The 25,111-nt window shown below is 39.5% G+C and overlaps 5 protein-coding genes and 3 non-coding genes across 13 annotated transcripts in view; 5 read left to right on the top strand and 3 right to left on the bottom strand.

Annotated features, from left to right (window-relative positions):
* Window positions 1-2,557: 2,557 nt before the first annotated feature.
* On the bottom strand, window positions 2,558-4,519 carry ebp (EBP cholestenol delta-isomerase). The gene is made up of 5 exons (XM_008318098.3): window positions 4,403-4,519; window positions 3,672-3,978; window positions 3,539-3,575; window positions 3,190-3,320; window positions 2,558-3,079 (listed from the first exon to the last, which is right to left on the bottom strand). Exons 2-5 carry the CDS (start codon window positions 3,973-3,975, stop codon window positions 2,853-2,855), a joined length of 699 nt encoding a protein of 232 aa, XP_008316320.1. The 5' UTR covers window positions 3,976-3,978; window positions 4,403-4,519; the 3' UTR covers window positions 2,558-2,852.
* A 753-nt stretch (window positions 4,520-5,272) lies between these two features.
* On the top strand, window positions 5,273-5,344 carry trnah-gug (transfer RNA histidin (anticodon GUG)). Its single transcript has one exon. It is a non-coding gene; the product is annotated as a tRNA-His (tRNA).
* Window positions 5,345-5,837: 493 nt separating this feature from the next.
* On the bottom strand, window positions 5,838-5,909 carry trnah-gug (transfer RNA histidin (anticodon GUG)). Its single transcript has one exon. It is a non-coding gene; the product is annotated as a tRNA-His (tRNA).
* A 547-nt stretch (window positions 5,910-6,456) lies between these two features.
* Window positions 6,457-6,528, top strand: trnae-uuc (transfer RNA glutamic acid (anticodon UUC)). Its single transcript has one exon. It is a non-coding gene; the product is annotated as a tRNA-Glu (tRNA).
* A 532-nt stretch (window positions 6,529-7,060) lies between these two features.
* Window positions 7,061-8,629, top strand: vma22 (vacuolar ATPase assembly factor VMA22). The gene is made up of 5 exons (XM_008318099.3): window positions 7,061-7,307; window positions 7,480-7,583; window positions 7,672-7,772; window positions 7,855-8,037; window positions 8,314-8,629. The coding sequence occupies exons 1-5, from the start codon at window positions 7,197-7,199 to the stop codon at window positions 8,436-8,438; spliced, it is 624 nt and encodes a 207-aa protein (XP_008316321.1). The 5' UTR covers window positions 7,061-7,196; the 3' UTR covers window positions 8,439-8,629.
* A 334-nt stretch (window positions 8,630-8,963) lies between these two features.
* On the top strand, window positions 8,964-16,130 carry LOC103384547 (zinc finger BED domain-containing protein 4). Of its 3 annotated transcripts, XM_025059040.1 has the most exons (6): window positions 8,964-9,510; window positions 11,519-11,779; window positions 12,423-12,682; window positions 12,760-13,360; window positions 13,559-14,020; window positions 14,057-16,130. In XM_025059040.1, exons 1-6 carry the CDS (start codon window positions 9,250-9,252, stop codon window positions 14,372-14,374), a joined length of 2,163 nt encoding a protein of 720 aa, XP_024914808.1. In that variant the 5' UTR covers window positions 8,964-9,249; the 3' UTR covers window positions 14,375-16,130. The 3 variants fall into 3 exon arrangements, with proteins under 3 accessions (XP_024914808.1, XP_008316324.1, XP_008316325.1); XM_008318102.3 differs by having other exon boundaries at window positions 8,966-9,510; window positions 13,559-16,130; XM_008318103.3 differs by lacking the exon at window positions 8,964-9,510 and adding an exon at window positions 10,762-11,029 and having other exon boundaries at window positions 13,559-16,130.
* apobec2b (apolipoprotein B mRNA editing enzyme, catalytic polypeptide-like 2b) lies at window positions 14,943-20,581 on the top strand. Of its 4 annotated transcripts, none has more exons than XM_008318100.3 (5): window positions 14,943-15,079; window positions 17,358-17,640; window positions 18,491-18,671; window positions 19,175-19,512; window positions 20,211-20,581. In XM_008318100.3, exons 2-5 carry the CDS (start codon window positions 17,366-17,368, stop codon window positions 20,218-20,220), a joined length of 804 nt encoding a protein of 267 aa, XP_008316322.1. In that variant the 5' UTR covers window positions 14,943-15,079; window positions 17,358-17,365; the 3' UTR covers window positions 20,221-20,581. The 4 variants fall into 4 exon arrangements, with proteins under 4 accessions (XP_008316322.1, XP_016891558.1, XP_016891557.1 ...); XM_017036069.2 differs by having other exon boundaries at window positions 14,946-15,079; window positions 17,361-17,640; XM_017036068.2 differs by lacking the exon at window positions 14,943-15,079 and having other exon boundaries at window positions 16,300-17,640.
* Window positions 20,455-25,111, bottom strand: part of LOC103384564 (hemicentin-1) — an 11,297-nt gene continuing 6,640 nt past the window's right edge. The window contains exons 10-19 of the mRNA XM_025059039.1: window positions 24,682-24,951; window positions 24,025-24,318; window positions 23,411-23,683; window positions 23,198-23,324; window positions 22,572-22,729; window positions 22,391-22,492; window positions 21,650-21,718; window positions 21,425-21,475; window positions 21,255-21,323; window positions 20,455-21,160 (exon numbers count right to left, since the gene is read on the bottom strand). Coding sequence (XP_024914807.1) covers window positions 21,096-21,160; window positions 21,255-21,323; window positions 21,425-21,475; window positions 21,650-21,718; window positions 22,391-22,492; window positions 22,572-22,729; window positions 23,198-23,324; window positions 23,411-23,683; window positions 24,025-24,318; window positions 24,682-24,951 — 1,478 coding nt within the window. The 3' untranslated portion in view covers window positions 20,455-21,095. The remainder of the gene's footprint in view (window positions 21,161-21,254; window positions 21,324-21,424; window positions 21,476-21,649; window positions 21,719-22,390; window positions 22,493-22,571; window positions 22,730-23,197; window positions 23,325-23,410; window positions 23,684-24,024; window positions 24,319-24,681; window positions 24,952-25,111) is intronic.

Consider the following 25,111-nt stretch of genomic DNA (forward strand, 5'->3'; position numbering starts at 1 on the left):
ACATGCTAGCTTGAGGAGCAGAGCAGCTTGATAACGGGTTTTAATTAAATTGTTGTACGGTTCAAGCCAAATTGTTAATAAAAAAAATGTTATTAACAATTTTCAATTTTCTAAGTGTCCCCCAGAGGGCCTCTGTCCCCCGCTTTGAAAACCAATGCTTTAAAACATACAAAACAGTGTGTTTTATATAGCTGGGTTATATTCTTCACACATTTCAAGGAACATAGACAAAGAAATGTAACAGGGATATTAAATATATTTTAAAAAATGTTTTATTCATCTGTCTGTCATCCATCCATTTCTCTTTGTGTCTGTCTGTGTCTCAGTCATTCCATCATTCTTCCCTTTCATCTGTTCTTCACCTGTCACTAACTCCACCTTCTCCCTGAATGACGCACACTGAAGCCCGGGGCGAGGCTGACGTCAGCGTTGTACCATCCCTCCATCTCTCCCAGCAGCTCCTGAGACCTGGATCCAGCTCAGGAGGTTCTGTGGATTCGAAGGCTTGCAGCTGCTCAACCCTCAGCCCACTGGCAGAGTTTCTGACAAACATTTGAGCTCTGCACTAGCTCCAGGGAATGGTGCTTCTGAATCTTCCCCGCTGGGATATTTCACAAAGAGTCCAGCTGGGAAGTCAAAAAGAGCCAACTGGAAGGTGAGGGAGGTTGAAGGAGACGGTAGATGGATGGAGGAAGCAGAGGAGAACACACGTTAGACGGTTCATCCATGGAGGACAATGAAAGAACTGGAGACACAAAAAAAAACATTTTACTGAAGAGATTAGTAAGAGAATGTCGAGACATATAAAAATTTATAGTCATTTATAGTAAACGGTACTAGGACGTATATGCATGACGACCACGGAGACCAGATATAAGCAGTAAAACTCTAAATACTTCCTGTTTGAGAGGTGGGAATGATGTAAGTAGAGCTTAGAATAGGCATGGGCAAACTAAGGCCCGGGGGCCGAATGCGGCCCGTTCAACATTTTAATCCGGTCCGCCAAACCTTTCCAAAAATATTTTTCCAAAATATAATTATTTTATAATTTATTTATATATGATTATACTTCGGCCTTTTCCCTGCAATAATAATTATACTTCGGCCTTTTCCCTGCAATACACACGTTTCCCCAATAGATGGCGTAGAAAATGACAAAAGCATTTTAGCATTCTAACCACAGCTTTTAAATGTCATTTATCTTAGTTCACACCAACGCTCCATCTATCTGCTCCTGACCCGCCCGCCCCGTTCAATTTTAGGACAATTGTGGCCCGCGAGTCAAAAAGTTTGGAGCAAAATAAAAAATGGCTGCATTTTCTTTAAATCATAACTTTTTTGGAGCTCAAAAATGATCTGTGAACAATGGAATCATCTCCAAAGATGTTCTGATGGATCCACAAGGACACTTATGTGCCTCCTACACGCTGCATCTTTAAGGAAAAACCTGGAGTTGAAGTCATTCTTTGTTTGTGGTCCAGATCATCTCCTCGCTTCTTTGTCAACACCGAGATATCTCTGCGGTCCTTTCGCAACATGAAAAATCACTTTTTTTATAACTTCATGCCTGGATGATTTTGAACTTGTTGTCTACCTGACTTTAAAGTTGCTTCAGAACTTTTATGATCAGGGTGTTTCTCATCACCCTGTTTGAACCCCCTTTTTGGAAGCCAATCCAAACTTTTATCACACACTGACTGATGTGAGGTACCAGAGAAGATGAGTGAATCATTCAGGCCTCACAGATCCGCAGCAAGATAGAGGGTCCATATCAATCAAACGTACTCGGTGTAAACCTCTGGTCTTTCCAACATCAGAACACAGATCAGTTTGTGCTCTGGCAGGTTGTCCGCGTCTTTTCTTTTTGCCATTTTATTTCCAGAATTCTGTGTCAGGTTAAAGCCTTGAATAATTCAATTTAGTTTTGTAAAAGAAAGTTCTGACCGTCAAACGGACTCTGATTTCACACTCCAAATAAAGCATTCCTGTGTTGAATCTAGTTCCCTTAAAATGTAATTGATTATTACATGCTGAAGAGAGACTTAATATATTGAATATATTAATATATATTATATTGATTGAAACCACAAACTCCTTGTGAAAATGTTGCTGGTGCTAGAAATTAAATAAAAATCCAAATCCAACAGTTGAACCGGCAGAGCTGCTCCCTGGTGGTTTGTCCATAGAACTTGTTCTTTTAGTATATGTTTAATTTTAAATGAGGGTTATTAAATCTACATCAAAATAGATGTGAAATCAAGAAATCAAGTATCAAGATTGATTTTTAAAAGTTTCATACAAACTGCGTGTTACCCCTAATTGTTCCAAAAGGTTGTTCTTATTATATTTAGCCCCAGTTTTGTCATTATCATGACATTACCGAGACGCTGAAGCGACACAAAATACACAGGTAGTACACGCGCTCACATTACTGGGTGAAGTGAGACCCCTGCTGGTCATGTATTAAACAAATTAAACCAATGATATTGTCTTCTCCATAACTGAATATACATGTAGTACTTTGCGAAAATCCTTTAAAAAAATACACACAGAAATGTCAGGTAAGATTTAAAAAAAATTAAGCAAACAGACATTCACACTGATACAAAGACACATATGCTTCTTTTTTCCTTCTAGTATAATTTAGTGCTAATCGATGTTACTTTCCTCTTCGGCAGGTATAATAACTTACTATATATGTATATTCCTTAACAAACTACCTTATACTTGGACCTAAATCATCTATATGATAAAATGAAAGCACTTTCACAGATTTTCAGTAATTGTAAAATTTAATTCCTAGGGCTAAAAAAAACAAACACAGTATGGACTTTCATTTCTCCCGGGTGTCTTCAGTTCCTCTTGGACTTTTGTGTCACTTTTGCTGCATTGTCCACATGCGCCTGTGCCATCGAGATGTGGGAGCAACCATCTACAACGAGCAGCGCCGGAATGATGACCCACAGCATGTTCATGAACACAAAATAGAAGTAGAAATAGAGCGGGTGTCCATATTCGCTGTGTATGTAACCGTCTCTGTGCTCAATCCAGAAGTAGAGCAAGACTCCATACAGTTGACCTTAAAAATAAGAACCAAATATTTGGTCAGGACAATGCTCCAATTTGGATCTGTTCTAAATTGTAGCTGTCAGTTCAATCAGTTTAATTTTGTGGCTGCGTCTTTCTTACCAACTGAGATGACCAGCTGCAGAACAAATCTGTAAGATCGGTTTCTTAAAAAGGCGTAAACTGTCCAGAAGCTGAGTGGGCCCCAGAACAAAGCTGTGATGGACTCCATGCAGGTGGTAAAAGCGTCGGCTCTTAAGAGGACAAAACAAGAGAAAACATCAGTCCAGGGGTAAAGTAGGTAACTTAGAAATTACTGGTACTAAGAGCTAGAAACTGCAGCTTTAACATTATTATTTCAAAGTCAAAATGAACTCACATCACATATCGTTTAACTTTTTAGAAATTACTGGTACTGTGAGCTAGAAACTGCAGCTTTCACATTAGCATTTCAGAGTCAAAATGAACTCACATCACATATCGGCTGTCTCCTTTGGCATATTCTTTCCCTTTAAATGAAATTCACAATGAAAAAAACACGCAGAGTTAGAAGAGCTGCAGACATTCTAAAATAGGATTTTCTTTCGATAATTCTTAACACTGACAAAGCTGCGACAAGAAGCTCTGATCTCCGGGAATGACATCGTAGTAAAGTGAGAACCAGCCCTCAATGACACAGTGAATGAAGCCACAGACAGCAAACCAGCACACGGCCAGACGCCGCCATGTTCCCAGCGCTCTGTTACATCCTGTGATCAGCCAAGTGACAATGAGAAAGAGGCCGGACACAGAAAAGAGGAAAACCAGGATTTCTGACATGGAGCGGTCATTTTCAATGTAAGATGGGATGAGAAGGTCTCGGGGCCAGAAAGGGTGAGGAGGTGAAGAGGAGGAGACGGGGGAGGCCATGGTCTGTGGGAGGAATCACATCAGCATATCATTATTCAGCAGCAGGTACAACCACCAACTCTTCAGTTACTACTTCTCATTCAGTCAATCCAAATTTTCTAGAAAACTCCTAACACATCTACATAATCATTACTACAAACTAGACTCAATAGTCTGGAAATTAATTAAAAAAAATATTTTTTCAGGCAAAAAAAACAGAGTAATGAGTTTCAGTATTTTCACAGAAAAATTTAATTGTGCTCAAAAACTCTTTTTTTGAAATAAACATACAATAGTTTAGCAATGTTTAGCTAAAGAACGTAAACTTAATCTGTGGCATTCGTGTAAAAAGGTACAGAACTTATTACTTCAAAAATTACTTCATTAAGATTTTCGTTTTTCCTTATTAATTATTTATCATAAAAGGGTCAGAATGGGCTGCTCTTACCTGTCCTGCTGCAGACTTTTCAGCTCAACCTAATTCTTTTTTCTTAACCGAGCAGTCAGTGAGGGACTTTAGCATAGCAATGGGAAGGGCGAACTGCTGCATCGACCAATGACTGGGCAGTGTGCAGCATGTGTGATCTTCAGGATTTCTGATTGGGTCTTTACCTCGGATCATTGACAATGAAGTCGGCGGCCACCAATGCATATGGGGCGCCTCAGCAAACCACGCCCCTTGTCACCTTATTTATTTTTTTAATTTGCCCACCCTCCTTACTGTTTTTTTATTGTCTTTAAATATATTTATTTTTCCTTCTTTCTAATTTTAAGTTTACTATTTAAAGCACTTTCAGTGTTTCCTGACTCGTTGAGACATTTTGCCTTATTCAAGAGCAAAGACAAAACGAAGAAGATTAGTCAAGTGTTGTATTTCTACGTCTGACTGTATGGTAGATTTATTTAGAGGACACTTGTACAAACACGAGCTTCCACGCCAAAGTACGTAGAGAAAATACGACATTTTAATCCAAAAATATAGGAGTTGTTGATCCAGTGCCACCACCGCTTAGTTCTAATTCGCCATTTCCGGGTTCGTCGTGCATTCCTTACGTTAAACTTTAAAGTGAGTACTTTAAAATGTAAAGTACTTTCCTGGGGTATCCCTTAAGGACAAAAGTAGTGAGACAACATGAAGGAGACAGCCACGTAAGTCATCTAAATTATAAACGAACAATTATGGGGTATATTTTAGACTGTAAAATATACCCCTTCGTTTGTCGGCCAAATCTCAGGTGATTAAAACGTATTACCAAATGTCATTCAATTTGGTTTTAGTACTGATTTTCTCTGTGTCACGTCACGCTCCCAGTAGCTCGCCGTGATCGTATAGTGGTTAGTACTCTGCGTTGTGGCCGCAGCAACCCCGGTTCGAATCCGGGTCACGGCAGGGATGAATAGTCCCTGACACGGCAGGGAGATGTTTTTTTTTCACCTTTTCAAAAAGGATCCAAAACAAATACCGTTCTTAAATAAAAAATATTTTATTGATACCCAGAAGAAAATGGTTTGTGTTACAGAGTCTTATGCATACGTTTGTGGAATCTGTTGGCATTTACTACCAGGACTTAGCCCAGTCCAGTTTGTTTTCAATGTAGAAACCTGCAAGCTTCAACAATGTCCACTCTGGCTCCTGGACAGAAATGTAGGTAAGCTTGTTACTTGCACATACAAATTCTCCAGGACCTGTCCAAGTTTTGCTCACAAATGTATGTTCCTGATTCTGACTGTTTAGGAATCACTGCTCATCACAGAATTGTATCCAGTCATCTGTAATATCACCCTCACTTCCCTGGGTATCAATAATTTTTATTTAGTTATAGAAAAAATATATATATATAAAAAAAAAAGTTCTCCCTGCCGTGTCAGGGACTATTCATCCCTGCCGTGACCCGGATTCGAACCGGGGTTGCTGCGGCCACAACGCAGAGTACTAACCACTATACGATCACGGCGAGCTACTGGGAGAGACATGCGATACACAGAAAACAGGCTATATGGGCTTAGAAGGACGACTCTGCGGCGTTTGTTGCGCTTACTACTACTATTAGATACATTTCGTATAAATGAGATAGATTTTGATAGATTTTAAATGCTAAACTGTGCTTTGGTTAAGAAAACAGTGCTGGGTGCTTGGCTTCGACTGCATTCAACCGCACAGAAAATATATTCTATTGTAATTTGTGTCATATTCTAATTTAACTTGTTTTCCCTTCTGGCCCTGTTATTATATTTTTATGGTATTTCTAAGTGTCATATTACCTGAACTTTCACTTGTCTGTTTTCATGTGGCTGTTTTGTCCGAATAATTTTGCTCTATTCTCATAAATGTCAGCATCGACCATTTGGTTAAAGAAGAAGCGTAGGATCAGTTTGAATACCTCAAAAAATGCGTATTTAAGTAATAGAAATAGCTACATTACTTGTAGAAAAGATATAAATAAAACTAATAGGAATATTGTCTATATATATAAGTGACTAAAATCACTATTTGTATATCCGTCCCATATGGTCTAGCGGTTAGGATTCCTGGTTTTCACCCAGGCGGCCCGGGTTCGACTCCCGGTATGGGAATGCACTTTTTGTATTGGTTTACGTCAAAACAATATTAACGTGAACTAAATCATATTATAATTAATTATATTTTACAAACATGTTTTTTGTGAAAACATATATTTACGTAGTTTTCTCTTTACCTCAGGTGTTAATCTATAAACTGTAACAGTGTTTTTTTTTAATTCTCTTTATCTCTGGAATTTATTTAACAATTATATTAATTTCCAAAGCACAATTCTCTAACGTGCCGTTAAAACATATATTTTTCGACCTTAAAATGTTCTTCAATTAATTAAATTTTAATTAAATAAAATCCCACGTTTTTTTTTAAACGATGTTCATTTAATTTACTACTCCTTTTTGTCTGTATTTTTTTTCTTTGCATTACATAATCTGGTAACGTTTTTTTTTTTTTTTTGGTTATTCAACCCCAAAGAAATCTTAACTTAATTATAATTTGTCGAACCTCAAGTCAAAAATATCGACTCGACTCAAAGTCTGTTGAGTTGCAGCATAATTGTGGGCGTTCGTAGTGGTGTCACATGATCCAGTCTATGTGACTTCATGTGCCACGTGACACGGAAATAGCGGATCAGCGGTTTGTTGCAATCCGACTTTTTTCTTTTTAACCTAAACTTGTAATTTAAAGAAATATAAAGACCTAGGACTTCTTGATTATTCCAGAAATGACTTTAGTGGAATGTTCAGAGAATGTGGATGAAAAATTACTGCTGCTCATGGAGCAGCTGCAGCTTCTGGAGGAGAAAAGAAACACTTTGAATACACTCATAGAACAGGTAAAGCGATTTCACGGATGTATTTGTTTGAAATAAGGGTCCAAATGTTACGGATGTTTAACAGTTTATGTTTACAATGGACATAAGACATACAGCACATTCGGGAGGTATATTCAGGGCTTCAAGACAAGAAATCTAAATTTGACTCAATTTTGCCTTTCTGACTTGTCAGGGATGGTTGTCCATGTCCAAGGCAAGGTATTCCATGGGGAACAAACAAGTGTCGACACTGCAGTATGCAAGTGAGATGGAGCCATTAGTACGCATTCATGTCAGGTCAGGAATCAAATCGCCATGTCCATTTAAAATAACAGTGTGGTATTTTTTATATATAATAATATTGCTATACCTGTTTTTCTTACAGATCACAGGACAGTGGTGGTTCAGAGGTAGAGTTTAATACAGTGAGATTGGAGACTGGAAAAGATGTAACATCAGTGGAGGACATTGGACCTCAGGAAGAAGGTGAGTCTGTCTGCACTGTTGTGATGCAACATGTTTATCTTATCAATTCTCAATTGTTTCCTGTTTAATGTAATTGTTTCAGGCGTTAGGAAGAGAACCAGACCTAAAGGAGAGACGGCAACTGAGAAGCAGGAAAGTGATAAGCTCGGGAGAGAAAAAGTTCCAGAAAAGAAAAATCAAGTAATTCCTCAACAGGATCCACTAAGGTGGTTTGGAATTTTGGTCCCACAATCTCTGAGACACGCGCAGATGTCATTCAAACAAGGTATTGTACTGCTAAATTTAGATATGAGAATTCATTAAAGCCCTAGATTGGATTTTGTTTATCAACCCTATTCAACACTGTTTTTGTTGACTAGTTTTGTTTTAAGAAATAAAATAAAAATGTAAATTTTATTAGCCAGGTTCTGAACCCCAAAACCTTAACATCAATTTTTCTTTCTCTAGGCTCACAGTGACAGACATATTCTTTCTGAACATTAACCTCTTTACCTCTAGTTCAGTTCTGGATACTTTCCCTCATAGTTCTGTCTCTTCACAGTGATTGAACTCTCTGCTGAAATTGCCAGCCTTCAGGTGTCTCTGCTGAACACCAAACGAGAATTAAGAAACAGGCTGCAAGACAAACAGGCTGTGCAGAAGGAGACACAAGTTTCTGATCGCTAAACGTCAGGTTACATCAATTAATGGACATGAAACGGGTCTTTGGACAATGTTTGATTTAATTTCCCTTTTCTGTTAACAATGTGTGTTTTTCATTTTTGTCTAGAATTGTGTGTGGTTGTTCCGTGGTTTAATTATGCCTTGGTTATTCTGTAATAAAATTTTAAATGTTAAATAAATGTTTCACATTCTGACTGCTGTTATTCATTCATATATTCAGTGTTGGCAGCTTCTGATTTTTTGGTATTCCTTTTTTGCTTCGTCCTTTACCCTCATTAACCAGATTTCAACTCTGATATAGTTCAGGTCAAAATATATTATACAGTATGAACCCTTTTTTTCGGTAGTTATATATATATATACCCGGTGTTCATAGTTGTACATATTCTTACAGACTTGTTATTAACGTTTAGAGTCTAAACGTTAATAAGAAGAAATTAGGCTAATTTCTTATAGTCTAAACTTTAGACTATAAGAAATTAGCCTAATTATACGTACCCGCCCCTCCCACACGCAAACTACCCCACCAAAATAGTAACACTTCCGGCTTTCTTCCGTAGCCTCACTGTGAACGTAGCATAGCTTTGTCCCTGCCCCACGGGGTGACGCACAGGCGTCATCGGCGGCGGCGGCAGCGCAGACGTTAAAGAAACAGCACAGAGCATCTTATTGTTTAAGGATAATTGTCAACCGCAGCCAGCGCGAAAACGCTTCTGCTATTGTTAATGAAGCTGCTGCTGCTGCTGCTGCTGTTGAAGCTACCGAGGCTAATATTGCTGCTGAGGTTTTAGCGAGTGTCAGACATGATCAGCTGATGTCTGAGCCTGAACAGCGCTTGTTTGCGCTCATCCATCAATATTATTATCTTCATCAGTGGACTCCCCCGCTGCTGCAGCCGCAGTTATTTCTACGCCTTGTTGCCCCAATGGCATCCGTGTCCAAGGTCTCCATTTTGGATTACTTTAACATCGTGTTCGAGGGTGAAAATGGTAAAATCGAGTCCAACTGTAAAGCTTGCGGGACCAGGATCCAGGCCAAGCGCAGTGTCACCTCCAATTTCGTCACACACTTGAAGGTAACGGGTTCAAAAGATCCTGGTCTGCATTCTCACTCCTCCTGGCTCCATGGTGGGATGCTGCCATCCAGCCTGACAGCCATGAGCACAAGTGGAGGGGGGGGCACTTTATGTGATCAAACTTAGTCCCAGTGACTGTCAGGAAAGCGGTGAAAGCAGTCATCTCAAGGTTGTAAGTGATGTATTTGCCAACCTAATACCATAAAACCATCACCCTTTACAGAAAGAAGTCATGGAGACGACCAGAAGAAGTTGTTAATGGGACACTCTGTGTAAATAAAGATGGCGATACAATTTGCAATGCTATGCACTTTTATAGATTAATCAAAATTTGGTATCAGCTTGTGAGCTCATAAGTACATACTGTAAAATGGTGTGTGATTTGTTTACATTATAGAATAAAGTAACTACAACCACAAAAAAGTCAGGGTTAGGGAAGTGTCTGGATTATTATTTCTCGGGATAATGGCGTACCCGAGAAATAAAAAGGGGATACTAGTGTATACACCTGTCTTCAGTATTATCAGCCATGATCAAAAATATCTCCATAAATTACAAAAACTTTAGCAATTACTCTTGTAGCGGTTTCTGCTATGTGCAACACTGACAGTCACCCATGGCAGCATCTCATCATGGCTTGTACCAGGTCACCATATTTTTGCCCACATAACATGTACCATTCCACCATCTCTCATTCCACTAATTTTCAGCCTTCCCAACTTCTGTTACTGCTATGATGTTCTATTGGTTTTCCTCAGAAAACTATTGACATAAAAACAGCTCCCAGTCAAGTTTAGCATTTAATTCAAAATCCTGAGATTTTTGTTTTGATTTAATGCACGTTTTTCTCCCCACCTTTACCAAAATGCTTGAGCCTGAGCTTGTGTCCTAAGCCCAATTATGGCTGTTGCCTAGTGTTTAACGTTGACAGCTAGTCTGATTATGCAAAACAGAGGCGTCCTTTCCCCTGAATGACGCCCAGCCTGCCCTCATAACCTGTTTACTTACCTGTGGTCTCACAGTGGGTGGGAACATAAACTTGAGAAGTTGAACTTATCCTGCTTTATTTTGTATTGTTAATAAAAAACTCCTCAATTTTCATCTATTTTATTTATATGGGACTATAACATACAACAATAATGAATTGACCTTCCTGTAATCTCCCAGTCCACCGGTCGATTTATTCCTCGATATGTTTTGGCTGGATCAAAATTCAGGAGGAACGTACCAACACCTAACGGGGGTGTTTTCGGAACACCCCCGTTGTTTTCACCATTTGGATTAGCCCAACCGTAGACAAACATTTTGAAGAACGCGCTAGAAAGCTAAGACCGATGGTTTGTCGAATATTTATTTTATTTTAAGTTTCATTTAGGCTTCCTCTACTATGTCAAAGATATCGTCAGTGTGGGAGTATTTTACAAAACAAGATAATGGAAAGAAAGTCGAATGCAAAGTTTGCAAGCAACAGTTTGCGTATCACAGCTCGACTACAAACATGGCATATCACCTAAAAACGGTAAGCTAGCTCGTCTGCGCTACGCTGTTCCGTCCTTTTTGAGTATATGTAGCTAAATACGTGTCAGAATTAGCATATTTCAATGTTTCAATGTCAAATTATCATTTTATTTTGAACTACAGGCGTAATTGCCCACAACAACAGCTTTATCCCATAGATACAGCAAGACCACCCTGGATGATAAGCATCCTCTATTACCCCAACACAAAAACCTGAACTCCTGTGTTCAGTCTTGCTGTGTACAAGCACATGCATAAAGTGAAGTTATTATTTTTTATATATTGTACTGATGTCACTAGTTTATTTATACATACAGTATTTATATCAGCCGAAAGACAGGGGTGTGTAATTCATTTCAGTGCAAAATGATTAGTTCTAAACCGATTTAATATAATGCAAATAGATTACTTTTCTCTATGTCTATTTATAATTAATTTAGAAAAACAACAATAATAACCTGTGACTAATTTGTCTGTGTTTTCATTCTAGAGAAAACATCAGGCCATGTACAATGACTTTGTGAAGAGGAAAGACATGAAGAGAGAGGGTTACTTTTCTGCTCCTCTGCACACTTTCACCCACTCCAATGGAGGAACTCCTTGTTCAAATGCACCCATCAACTCTGGAGGAGGTGCAGGAGGAGAGGGAACAGGAGGAGAAAGATGTGCCGTAATGTCCCTTACTCTGGATGGAGGAGGTGCAGGCTCCGGAGGAAGCGTTGCCAAGTTTGACAAACATGACCCTCGTCAGGTTGGGTAGTTGGGCAATGCCTTAAAAGTACATAATTTGTTTAAAGGGATTGTTCTCAGACTGACATGCATCTTAACACAGCAAATGAACCACTCAGCTAATCAATTATGTGTGAAACTTATATTATATCTTAAAATATGTGTTGCTTCGTCAGTGTTAGACATTTTTAAGAGGAAACTGTTTATACACCATTGACTGCCACAGTATGTAGTGAAAATCAAAGGTTGTTGATCACAGCTTCAGTGAGATAATCTGTTTAGAACACGTGTATGCTTTTTGTTTAAATATCAATATTTGCCACCATTGTATCGATGACATACAAGACAAACTATCGCAATAATTTGGCAAAACTCTTTACAGTTCCCTGTGTCACTGGACCTGGGTTTCCTCAAAGTGTATGCTTGTATGCAAAACTCTTTGCAGTTTGCTGTGTCACTGGACCTGGGTTTCCTCAAGTTTAAATGGGTTGTTTTGTGATTTTGCTAATCCATCACAAATATTATATATAATTCAGATTTACCCAAACCTACGGCAGCTTTTCCGTTTCCCTGGGCGTCAACAACAATGAAATATGTAACTCTTTTTTTAACTGATGTACTTATGTAAACTACAATGTATTAAATGTTTCACTTTTTCTCAACAGGTCCTGATTTCCGAGGCAATAGCAAAGATGATCGTGGTGGATCTGCAGCCGATGTCCATCGTGGAAAACCAAGGTTTTAGGGAACTGTTGCACTTCCTAGAGCCACGTTACACTTTAGAGACTCAGCACTGCATTCAGAGCCAGTTGCTTCCTGCCTACACCTACCAGGTCCAGATGACAACGCACCAGGCCCTAGCCCAGGCTCAAGCTCTTAGTCTGAGTTTGGATCTGTGGAGGAGAAGTCCTGGAGCCACAGCGGGGTAAGAAGAAAATCACACAAAGTACAGTTGTAAAAAGGTGATTTGTATCTTATTAAATGTTTTCTGTCTCTCTGAAGGTACTTGGGTGTCACATGCCACTTTCTTACATCTGATTGGCAGATGCGTTCGGCCTTGCTGGCTTGTCTTCCTCTGACTGCAAGCAGCTCTGGAAATCATGTGCTGTCGAAGTTTAAAGAAGTTTGTCACTCTCACAGTATTTTAAACAGAACCTTCCGTATAATCGCAGACCGCTCTCTCTCCACTGCAAACACCAAGCCATGCTGTCTTCCTGGCTTTCTGTTGTCTCCTGGTCTCACTAATGACAATGATGACGTAGAGGTGGACAATGGCAACAGTGTGGAAAAAACAATAAGGAATGGCCACAGCGATAGTAATAACGGGACACTCGATGGACATTGGGAGGAGGCCTTGGAACAGGGACTGGATATCTTACAGGTCAGCTGTTTTGCTCACAACTTGGACCAGTGCGTCAGGGACGGGTTACATTCCTGTCCTCAAATCTCGTCTACACTGGCTAAAGCTGCGGGTTTTTATAATTACATTACCAAGGCTGTTCCTCCCGAGAAACTGGGTCAAGTGTTTGACAGATCTGGAATTACAAGAGGTGACACAGAACCTGGTCACCCTGGACCCAAGGATTGGGCTTCCCAGCTGAAGGTATGTGAATTTGTGACATCATGTAAAAGTGACTAGTTGCTTCACTTATGTTCTAAGATGTAGGTGGGCTGTAGTAGCCAGTTAATTGTTTGAACAGTTGAACGGTATCATTGTTTTGTGTGTGGTTTTTTTTAGTTTTGTTTTTTTTCTTTTTGAGGTTTTTAAAAATACTTATTTCTCTGTCTGACCTTGATGCAGGTGCTCAACCGGCTTCTGGACTCAATAGAATTACTGGAGGAGATGAGTAGTCAAGGGGAGGTGTCGCTGACTGTGTCAGAGAAAGCCCTTCTGAAGGAGCTAACAGACACTCTGGAGCCTTTCACTGAGGCCTGGGACATGATGCATTGGGACACACAGAAGGACGCTCATGTGTCCATCAGCCTCGTGATGCCATGTGTCCTGGGACTTCGAAAGCATCTTTCTGAGACAGCCGCACTGCACTGCTCCTCCCTGGTGCTGGCCCTCAGCCACGCCGTGGAGCGTCGACTGTCCTCCATCCTGGAGGATCCGCTCTACATCATTGCCACCACACTGGATCCCCAGTTCAAACTCACCTGGAGCAGCAACCCAGACTGGCACACACAGGTACTCCTCCAGGAAATATCAAAATATTCCACAGGTCAAACCACAGACCTTCAGCCCCAGTCACAGACTCCTCGTGGTGCCACACTGTCACCTGCCTCCACACTGGCTCGCCCCTGCAAGCTCTTCTCCTTCATTAAACAAAGGCCTGCATCACAGGCCAAGAGTCTGGAGCAGGAACTGACTGTCTATCTACAGGAGGAACCCACAGATGAGGAGGCCTTGCACTACTGGCAGCGTAAAGACATTGACTTTCCCCTTCTTGCCCAAGTAGCCAAAAATATTTTCACTGTTCCCGCCTGTGAAACAGTGGTACGGAATGTTTACGCCATGGCTGAGCGTCAGCTGCTGCCAGAAAGAGGCCATATTCTTCCAAAAAACCTGGAGACACTCATTTACCTCAAAGCAAACTCCAGATCCTTGTGGACATAGAACTGATTGAACTCCTCAGGATCTCAGAACATTGTAGCCTCAGTGGTTTCCCCTCAGAGACCAGTTGCCACCCCGTGGTAAAATCATTTCAGCACCTTAGACACGTCATCCTACATCCGTACAATGTTTTCCTTTTATAGCTGATTCTTCAGATAATGTTTTCCTCAGACATTATTTAATTTAATTAATTTCTGTTCGAATTAATTAATGAAATATAACGAAAACAAAGAACTGATTACTGACTAATCTCCCGTCATCATTAGATCATCATCATCATTAGAAAAAATACAGCATATGATTCTTCAAGAAATTATGTGTTGTTCTTTTTTGTCTTGACAATGACATTAAAGACTGGCCCTAACATCAGCAGTACAGAGAACATTGTTCTGCTGAAAAAATAATTAAGTTTCAATAAAACAAATTACATATATACTCTGAAAAAATAGCATAACTAGACATCAGGAGAAAAAAGTAAAAAACCAAGTAAATAACACTAATATGTAGTGCACATTCTGAATCGATTAAAATATAAAAACAATGGCCAAAAATATATGTGCTGAAACATTCATAACATGTATTCAACAATTTGACCAACTATATTTCACAAATTCCAGTCAGTAACTTAATCCAAGATGAATATTTTTTAGCAAGGTTTTCTTGCAGAGGGAAAAGCAGAGGGAAAGGACTCAAAGGACGCCAATTCAGGTAAAGATGTATTTATTTTAAATCAATTTCACTCCACGGTGGTGGTGGTTATCACTTTTGGTGCCTTGTTGTAACAGTATAGGGTGGTCAGGTAATGACCTCTCTGTGTTTGGGGTCATTGAGGCAGACATTTGCAGACCTGGAAAAGCTATTCCAGGTGAAGACTAGACTCTTAATTGCTAAGGGCTTTTATGTAAGGAAGACTGGGGCTGGGTGGAGTTTCTTTGGAGACATTCTTCTCTCTTCATCTTTTCCTTTTGGCTCTGTCCCTATTTTCCGGGGTTGCTGCAGCGAATCATTGTTTTCCATCTCTCCCTGTTCTCTGCATCTTCTACTCTGACTCCAACTATCTGCATCTCCTCTTTGGTCTTCCTCTTTTTCTCCTACCTGGTAGCTCCCTGGTTTTGTTACTTTTCCTTGTGTTTCTGTGTTACTTTTTTTGTTATTAGATGGCGAGGTGACGATGAAGGAATCTCCACTGACACCGTCCGTTTAATGTATAAAAAATAATAAATGTGTATATATATACTTTATATCTTTTGATATATATACTCACAATATTCAATTATTTGCACAGCCTTAGTCTCAACAGCATCATACCTAGATAGACGGACAGACAAATAGATTGATAGAAACTTTATCAGTTCCTCGGGAGATCCCTTTAGGAAATTAAGGCTGTGTCTCTTTGCTAGCTGGCTAACTGGCTCCCATTAGAGGCTCTTCAATACTTCAGCTTGTCAAAACTACACTAAAGCATTGCACTAAAAATAACTAACTAATTTTGGGCACCAGTTTGAGCAATGTTTCAATGGGAGCTGTTTTTGTTCTGCTTGTGTTTCCCCAGCATTTAAACGGGAAGCCACAAAAGTGGTGTTGAATATCAAAATAGCCTGGTTACTCCACATGCATAGCAGTGTTAATAATAACCTGCCTGCTGACACTTGGACTCTGTTGGAGTAGTGTCAGAGGGCCTTTTATTTCAGTGTGTCAATGTTTATTTAATATCCCAAAATCAAGAGGAAAATGTATTCTTTTTAAAAAAAAAAAAAAACTTCAGTTAACAAATTAGTAGAACATGGCATCCAACAAGTACACAGGTGAAAACATATTTTATATAATAAGGAAGAATTAGAGTCACTATATCAAAGTCAAATATACTGTACTTATGGCGATGACAATAATAATAATAATAATAAATTACTTTGACATATATTGCCTTTAAAAAATACAGTCGTTAATTTGCTGTTGGGCTTAAGTTGTTGGCAAATGATATTTGTAACCGATTCAGTTCTGAACTGAAACCTAAATAAAACCGTACCAACTACAGATGAGGCAGAGGATAATAAATATAGGCAAATGGGCAAAAAATAATTATTTATTATTGAACATAGCAAACAGAGAATGCGATATATATGACACCATGTATTTTCTTTCCTTTTGAAAATATCCCTAAAACGATGAAAAGTATATTCAAAAGTAAGAGCGAGGAAATAAAATCAGCAATGTAAGTCCACTTACTAAAACTCTTAAACAAATGCATTACTGGATTACATAAACAAGAAATACAGTGTATAAATCATATATAAAAATATAATATACTGTACATTACAACAAAATATAAATTCAAATACAGATAATAAATGGCAATGGCAGCATTAGATTTGTGTTAGTTTCATGTTGGATTGTTTGCGAACCAAATGTTGATCATATACTATACTGAAATAAATGTGCCCAATACACTACTAAATTAATTTAATCATCAATAATCACAGGAGGAGTCGAAAAGTATTATAGAAATTGTTGAAAGGTGCTTAAAACTGAGTTCAACATTAGCTAAGATCATTCTAAATGCTGACCAAAACATAGAAATAAATGGCCTAGAGTTACTGGAAATATATTTTGAAGTCACTCAGTGTGGTACATGCTTGAAATCGATGGTTTAACATTGGCCATTTGATTACAGCTATCCCAAAACCTAAAAGATAGCAATGGTAAAATCAAACTTGAAACGCTTAAAGTTAGCTAATGACCGGTATGTCTTATCTAATACTTGACCTTTAGGACCTAGAATTGGATGGGGTCAGTGAGTAAGTGAGTAATCCCCCCCAGTGATCCACAGAGACATTCACATGTTCAGACTCCAACCACTGCACACAATGGCTTCTATTTCTGTAAATCAGCTGGGGTTATCACCCCACTTATCTCTTCGTCACTGACCCCCCCTCACCCCCTGTCTCCTTTTGGTTTCCCCACCACTGTCTCTCTCACTGCCTCACAGTAGGAATCATGGCCGACAGAAGCAACCTGCTCAGTGTTAAGAAGAAAAATGTAGAGAAGAAGGTGGAGGACAAGGACAAAGAGAAGGAGAAGAGCCTGAAAAAGTCCAAGAAGCCAGTGAACAAGACGCCACAACAAGAGGAGAAGACGGTGGCAGGAGGACAGCCGGACGATGCTGCTGCCGCCGCCACAGCAGCAGCGGGAGAAGCCGCAGAAGGAGCGAACGCTGAGGGAAACGGAGATTATCAACCTATTGAGCTGCCACCATTTGAGATTGTTTCAGGGTCAGTGACGATTGTTTTATGTATTTCAATCACACACACACATACAGAGGAAACTCACTTGTTTCAAATTTTAAATGTTAAGGCGATAATTCTGTTTGTTTTGCGTCCCAGAACACTGATTGGATATAAGCACTTTATTGAAACAGATTGTTATATATTTATTCACTTTTTGAAATCCTGTGCAAACGTTTGTCTCGGTGACACAAGATGGCCACTGGAGGCAGCAAGGGGCTCAACAGTTCCTAGCAGATACGACCTCTAATATTTTCAGTTGAATTTAGTGTTGGAGACTCAGCGTCATAGATTTTTTTTTTTTTTTTTTCTATGTCTGTTAAATCTGTGGATGGAAACAGCTGCTGTCTGTTGTCATGGCACATTAGGGGGTGATGAGTCAGAGTCACATCACCGCGCCTAAAATTAAACCCTGCCCTTTGTTCTGGTTCCTGCATTAATCAGACTATTAATTCTAATATTTTGGTAATCTGTGTGTGTATGTGCGGGATTGTCTGTGCGTGATATTATGGGATGCTTGAGATGCCAGTTATATTTATAGCCACAGCAGTGTGCAGCTGAAGCCTCTTTAATTAGGTGAGACAGCTATGGACCAGTAGCTCTGCTGTTCCTGTGAGGTACAGTCACTGATGGCTATGGACTTTTGTATGGTTTAATGAAGCTAATACAACCCAAAGCTGTCATACTTAAAAAAAAAAGCTGTTGTCTGTAAACCACTTTAAACCACTTTTTAGAAGCAATACAGTCTAATCTACATTCTAATCAGGTAACATGTTTGATGATGAAGTGAAAATGGATTTTTCATGTAACTAATCTTCTCAAGTTGTGTGTACACCAGGGAACGGATGAGTCTGTTCTACTTCAAGTTCCAGTTCAGAAACGTCGAATACTCCTCCGGAAGGAACAAAACGCTGTTGTGCTACAGAGTGGACACGGCAGGGGGCAGCACCGAGCCCCTGACAGGTTACATGGAGGACGAACACACCACCGCACATGCTGAAGAAGCCTTCTTTCAGCAGGTGATTCATTAATGCGCAGAGAACCGCAGCTGTTCACAAGGAACGCAGTGGAGAAACACTGGAGACCAGTGTCAGGAACGGTTTCTCCAAACATTGTACTATATTATATTCTATAGTATTCAGTACTATGTCGTCGATTTAAAGGTCAGTTCAAACTGTTTGGGGTTGAATTTAGCAGTAATCATCACCTCCTTTAGTAGTTTTATTGTATACTTTGCTTAACTTTGGCTCTTAAGCTGTTGATTTCTCAACTAATTTTTTTGACTGTTTGGACATTTGTACTAACTATAATTCAGCAAAATGTAAAACTAAGCAGTTAATACTTTAATCTTTTCTTTCAGATAATTTAACTTTTTGCTTATGTTGTAATATTCTTTAGTTATCTCTATGCTCAGTTGGAGCTTTCATTTAAAAATATTTTCTTTTTTTTTCCATTTACAATATTTTTTGTCCTCAGATTTGTTCCTTCAAATGTTTCTAATACTCTCCTCTCGTCCCCTCAGGTTCTGACCAACCCCTCTCTCGACTGTGACGTCACATGGTACGTGTCATCCAGTCCCTGTGTGGCCTGTGCAGAGAAGTTGACCCACGTCCTTCGCCAGCGTAAAAAGCTGCGTCTCCGTATCCTCTGTTCTCGCCTCCTCCAGTGGGAGGAGCCTGAGATCAGGGAGGGGCTTCGAGCTTTGAACAGCGCCGGCTGCAAACTTCAAATAATGAAACCGTCGGACTTTCAGCTGGTGTGGGACACGTACGTTGACAAAGAGGCGGAGAACTTCGCGGCTTGGGAGGACTGTAAGGAGAACTATGAGTTCTATGAAGAAAAACTGTCCGAGATCTTGCAGTAAGTGATTTTTTTAAGTGTTTTCTGGGAGGTTTCTAATTGGTTTCCAATAACATTGTGATTTTAGGACGCAGCAAAGACCTAGCCAAAATCTAGCCTAGCCTCTAGACCAGGGTTGTCCACACTTTGTTGGCTTTGGAGCTACTTTTCAAATGACCACAAAGAAGTGATCTACCTACACTGGTAAAATTAATTATATGTGTTCATATGAACTGAATATACTTTATATGGTGATAAAATTAATTATATATGTATTCATATGAACTGAATATACTTTATATGTACATGATATGTTGCTTAAATAGCTGTAGCTATATGGCATAATATTATTCTATGTACTTGTATTGTTGCTAATTTATTCCTAAAGATTAATCTAAAAACAATCTATATTATATATAGATTATATTTTTATTTTAATTGCTTATGATCTACCAGTACTCCCTTTGCGATACTACTACTGGTAGATCCCGATCTGACATGAATTTACTTGGGGTTTGTTTAAGTGATTGTTTGGCTAATGCATTTCAGACTCTGTGATAATCCTTGAGTCTTTAACTGTTAGTTTGTGTCGATATAGAGTGATATAAAGTCAATGCCAATCAGAATGGGCTCTAATACGGTGTTCCCCAACCACTGTGCCACTGTCTCACCACTGTCTATTTTCTGACATTAATTTCTTCTGTCTTCTTTGTGTGCAGGTTTCCTTAAGTCCTGCAAGTGTTACAAGGTGGTGTTCCGCTTAACAGGCCCAGGATTCACACTGCGTAGGTAAATGGGGACATGCTTGTTTAGTTCGCCGTGGTATTTTTTTTAATATTAATGTTGTGATCCGGCTCAAAAAAGGTAGGAAAATAGTTTCTTTTTCTGTAAGCTGTATGTGTATGTGGAGATCTCAGGATTTACCAAACCTGTGATGGAAACACTTGTTCAACAGCTGTTTTGATGTTTTAGTTTAATTAACTTTCATGTATTTTATACATCAACGTTTTGAAATAATAGCCTTACTTATACAACATATATCTGGGTGCTGTTACATACAGAACAATAATAAAGATAATTCATTATCATATAATGCGCATTTACATGTAATGTTTTGAACCGTTAAGGACTAGTTTTTACTTGCATGTTTTATAATGAGTCACAGAAAATTTAACAATATACAAATAGGGTTAGGGTTAAACAAATTCAGTATATAAAATGTATAAATAAACAGTTTTTGACACAATAGTAACAAATTGTACATTTTAAAGAACAAAAATCTTTTACTACTTGTATCATAAGGAGTTTTATAAAAGCTGCAGTATAATTATCCAGTGGCTAATTCAGTTTGGTAAAACCTACCTGCTGCTGTAGGCAAACAAAGAGAAAACTGTAATTTTACCTCACTGTAATGAAGCCTTTTTTTTTGGAGTAAAATAGTAAACTAAATACATTTAAAATGATTTGAAATTTGAACTAAGTGTTGATGACAACATAGGATCCCAGTACAGGTGACTTCACACAATCGTAGTTTGTGAGTTAAAGGTAAGCATCACGTGATCGTCATTGTCGGGTAGACACTGACTCCATACCTCTCAGGCCGTTTACTGTTTGAACGAAACCATTCCTCCGTCGTTGTCTTCCGTTCCATTGCTTTCAATTTTCAAAGCTACAAGGCAAAAGACAAACGTGACGTGTGTTAGCGTTACATCACATCATCACTCAGCTCTAAGTTGAGTAAGCATTAATGCTCAAAGGCTCACCTGGGTCCTCCGGGGTGGTTATGGGTAATGGTGTTGTTTCACTGCTTATTGTGCCATTCTCTGTAGTTTCTGGGGGAAAAAAAAAACAGAAAAAATGTTAAATAAGCCTGAAAACAGAAATAATATTAAACTTCATCCTGTAAAGATGTGAAACACAGGTGTATATCTACCTTGGGTTAGATCCTTATCAGTCAGATACTCAGTCAGAGGGTTCACTCCATCTGTGGAGAAAATCAAAATTAAATTTAAGATTAAATGTATTTATTAAATAAATTCATGCCTTATATGTACTGTATGTGTGTTATATGTGTGCTCTGGTCATTTGAGCATTTAAACACGCCGCCTTTGTAAGAAAGCTCGTTGCGTTTTTCATGTTGTTGGTGATGTCATCATACCAGTTCGGTCCTTCAGCTGTGCCATGGTCAGAAACAGGTTTTCTTCTTCAGGAACCTCATCAAGATGAACTGTAGGTAAGTCAAAACACAACATGTCAATATCAGTAAAGGTGTCGGAATTTAGTGTTTGACACAAACCGATACGAGCACTCCATCCATCCATCCATCCATCATCAGGACAGCCCTTAGAAGAGGGCCCCCAACCCCGTACTCTCGGAGCACCCCCCTCAGAATACCACGAGGGACACGGTCGAAAGCCTTTTCCAAGTCCACAAAACACATGTGGACCGGTTGGGCAAACTCCCATGAACCCTCAAGCACCCTGTGGAGGGTATAGAGCTGGTCCAGTGTTCCACGACCCACCCCCCCCCCCCCCGTCTACACCATCGACCTTTCTAACAGACCCTCAATGTTTTTAGCTCTGTCATATCTCTATACAGAGAAAAGTCTCAAAGTTCTTTAAGACAGATTTCATAATTTCCAAAAGTCTAATCTTAAAAACAAACATGTTAAGATGTGTCTTTCGCTAAGGGTGCTTCAAGTTTAGTACGTTTTACTACCTGATGTTTTGAATTGTTGGCTTTAAGTAGAACAAATAAATAATTATAAGAAGAATATTTTGCTCACTGTGACGACATTGTTAAACAAAGGTGTCTAAAATTGAACTTACTGACAAGTAGTGGTCGAACATTTGTGAAACCAGTTACGCTAAGTTAACGTAGAATCCGAATCCTATCCTACCTCGTTTACGCGTAAATCGGAGGACAATGCATCCGAGGAAGACGGCGATGAGTCCGAAGAAGAGGCAGCCGGAGATGGAAAGAAGAATTCTCCTCTTCAGAACTGTAGGAGAACGAGATCGAGAGTTTTATTTCGTGCGTTAAACTGACGAGTAGGACTTCCTGTTGGATTTGTTACTCACGAAGGTTTCTCGTCTTTAAAGGTTGACTGGAGGTGGTGTAGGACGGTCTTCCGGAGCGAACACCTTGGCAGCTGTAGTCGCTCTGATCTGGGTCGTCATGGGGTGTGACGACGTGTCTTTTCGAAGCGGAAAGTTTGATCTGGACTCCTGCTCTGAACCTGTCCATGGTAAAGACAGTAAATGTAATGAATTTAAATGATGCCAAATCTGTATCATTAACTTGAGGGTTAGGGTTTTATTGATAAAATGTCTCTTTTATTAGGGAGCTATAGGAGGGCTAAGCATTAGAAGGGAACATGGCTGACCAAAGACAAAGGAAGTGAAACAAGCTAAACGATAGCTTAGCAAAAATTAGAGAGAGATTATGTCGAACACGGCCCACCGAACCTTTGAATTCTAGCCATATGACAACTAAAGTTTCTGACCCCTGACCTAGAGTTTACAAACGGTCTTTCAGAATTAGCTAACTGTTAGCTAAAAGAGCTTATAATTGCCTGAAAGCAGACGCAAAGTTACACGAGCAGCTACACATAAAAGTAATCCAAAATAAATCCTAATCATTCCCCCCAAAAAGCACACACAGCTCTAACACAAAGCTTCAAAGTGTATATTTGAACTGTTCTCACCATGTGTAGTTCCACCGCGTGCCCTCTTCAGCCAACTCAGCGGTGACCTCACAGCTAAGCACCAGGCTGTCTGTATGGAACACCTCAGACCAACCAGTCAGTAGAACGATTTCAGCCAGGGGGCGTTCTGCAAAAGAAAAAAAAAAAGACTAAACAAGAAAACCCCCTTTAACACGTAAAAAAATTAAATAAAAAGATGTATCTATTCTGTACCATCAACGCTAAGTCTGACAGTCGGACTGTGGTCAGATTCAAAGACTGACGCAGTTCCTCTTTTAACCAGACAGCTGTACCATCCAGAGCTTCCGATTTCAACAGAATCAATGGTGTAGTTGTTGGTGGTTTGCTCCAACGTCTTTTCATCTTTGTACCACAGGAAGTCCCATCCAGACGACACTGTCACCAGACAGGTGAAGGAAACCGAGTCCCTGCTGTGCAGTTTGTCATAGTCAGGACTTCGAGTCAGAGTCACGTTAGGTTTTTCAGCTGCAATGTAATAACAGTTACGTTTAGTGATCTGTAACATCATGTTAAAACACGTTAATAACTCACTAACAGTTCCAAATAGAATATATATTTAATTTTAGCTCAGAGAGACACAGGAGCTGCTGCTGCTGCCCCCAGTGGTCAGTTTGTGGAACTAAAGAATTTTTTAACTGACATACTGTGAAATCCATCATATGTTTTTTTTAAACTCTGACATACTGTGAAATCCATCATATGTGAAGAGTGAATTCTAGAGAGCAGCAAACCTTTATTTTCGTTTCAAGTTATTTTCTCAGACTGAATTATCTTTTAAAACCTGCACACGCTGAGAAGAACCTCACCATAAACTCTGAGTGTCAGTGTTGAGCTTCTGTTGCTGTGGACCGGTCTACTCTTTAGGGTCCCTGAGCAGCTGTACTCTCCCGAATGTTCCGCAGAAGCAGAGCCGATGTTTAGAATGGTTCCGTCGGAGTCCAGAGCCACGGTGTGGTCATTCCCCGGGAGCTTCGATCCATCCCTGTACCACGTGTATTTCCAGGCGGAGGTGGAGTCCATTCCACAGCTCAGAGACACACGCTCAGTGGGAAACACATCCAACCACTGAGTGAGGTTCTTTAAAGCTGGAACGGGGATTTCTGAAGAAACACAAAAAAATCTTATCAGGTTCTGGAAGATCCGAGACATCCGAGGCAATTTAGGTAAAGACTTCACATGACAGATGACATTAGATATTGTTAGATATTACAATATTTTCTGGATTTTTAGTCACTCCACAGTATACGTCACACCAGCCAAAACATGCATAAGAAGAAGAAAAAAAACAAACATGAAAGTCACTCCGGAGTAGTCGCACCTGCCAGCTAGAGTGCCCTCTATTGGCCGTCAGTGTGAAAATAATAAACGTGAAATTATATATGTCGCAGACCCAGCCAAAGGATGAAAAACACTGTGACTTGTGTGTGACTTATAGTCGGGTAATTGCGGTAAACATCACTCACCAGAAACCAGGAGGTGTCGTTTATTACTGCGTTCAGTGACGTACTCAGAACTGTGTCTTTTAGGTTCACACTCATAATGGCCGCTGTCTGAAGTTGTACAACTATCAATTTGGAAATGTCTGCTGTTGAAGGGGAGCAATCTTCCACTTCTGTACCACAGAAATGTCCAATCAGCTGAGCTGGGAACGTCACATACAAAGTACAGTGTCTCGCCAGAATAAACTTTGTCAGTGTTTGGTATGTGTCTGATCAATGGTTTTGGTTTTCTGCCTGGAACACAAACAAATATAGAGAAACAAGATAAGTTTGTTATTATGAATATATTACAAAAATATACATATGTTATTATATATACATATATTGGAAAAACCGTTTATTCGCAACATTTTTATGCGTAAACATTCGTTACTGGAACTTACATAATAACAAT

This window comes from Cynoglossus semilaevis, chromosome 10, assembly GCF_000523025.1.
Source record: "Cynoglossus semilaevis isolate Cse_v1.0 chromosome 10, Cse_v1.0, whole genome shotgun sequence".
Classification (NCBI taxonomy): domain Eukaryota; kingdom Metazoa; phylum Chordata; class Actinopteri; order Pleuronectiformes; family Cynoglossidae; genus Cynoglossus; species Cynoglossus semilaevis.

Coding starts and splice junctions, on each gene's coding strand:
- ebp (XM_008318098.3), bottom strand. CDS start 3,975: ATGGCCTCCCCCGTCTCCTCCTCTTCACCTCCTCACCCTTTCTGGCCC. Junction 3,576..3,671: donor GAGCTTCTTGTCGCAGCTTT/GTCAGTGTTAAG, acceptor TTTCATTTAAAG/GGAAAGAATATGCCAAAGGA. Junction 3,080..3,189: donor GCAGCTGGTCATCTCAGTTG/GTAAGAAAGACG, acceptor CTTATTTTTAAG/GTCAACTGTATGGAGTCTTG.
- vma22 (XM_008318099.3), top strand. CDS start 7,197: ATGACTTTAGTGGAATGTTCAGAGAATGTGGATGAAAAATTACTGCTG. Junction 7,308..7,479: donor TGAATACACTCATAGAACAG/GTAAAGCGATTT, acceptor CTGACTTGTCAG/GGATGGTTGTCCATGTCCAA. Junction 8,038..8,313: donor GCAGATGTCATTCAAACAAG/GTATTGTACTGC, acceptor GTCTCTTCACAG/TGATTGAACTCTCTGCTGAA.
- LOC103384547 (XM_008318102.3), top strand. CDS start 9,250: ATGTCTGAGCCTGAACAGCGCTTGTTTGCGCTCATCCATCAATATTAT. Junction 11,780..12,422: donor ACAAACATGACCCTCGTCAG/GTTGGGTAGTTG, acceptor TTTTCTCAACAG/GTCCTGATTTCCGAGGCAAT. Junction 12,683..12,759: donor AGTCCTGGAGCCACAGCGGG/GTAAGAAGAAAA, acceptor GTCTCTCTGAAG/GTACTTGGGTGTCACATGCC.
- apobec2b (XM_008318100.3), top strand. CDS start 17,366: ATGGCCGACAGAAGCAACCTGCTCAGTGTTAAGAAGAAAAATGTAGAG. Junction 17,641..18,490: donor CCATTTGAGATTGTTTCAGG/GTCAGTGACGAT, acceptor TGTGTACACCAG/GGAACGGATGAGTCTGTTCT. Junction 18,672..19,174: donor AAGAAGCCTTCTTTCAGCAG/GTGATTCATTAA, acceptor TCGTCCCCTCAG/GTTCTGACCAACCCCTCTCT.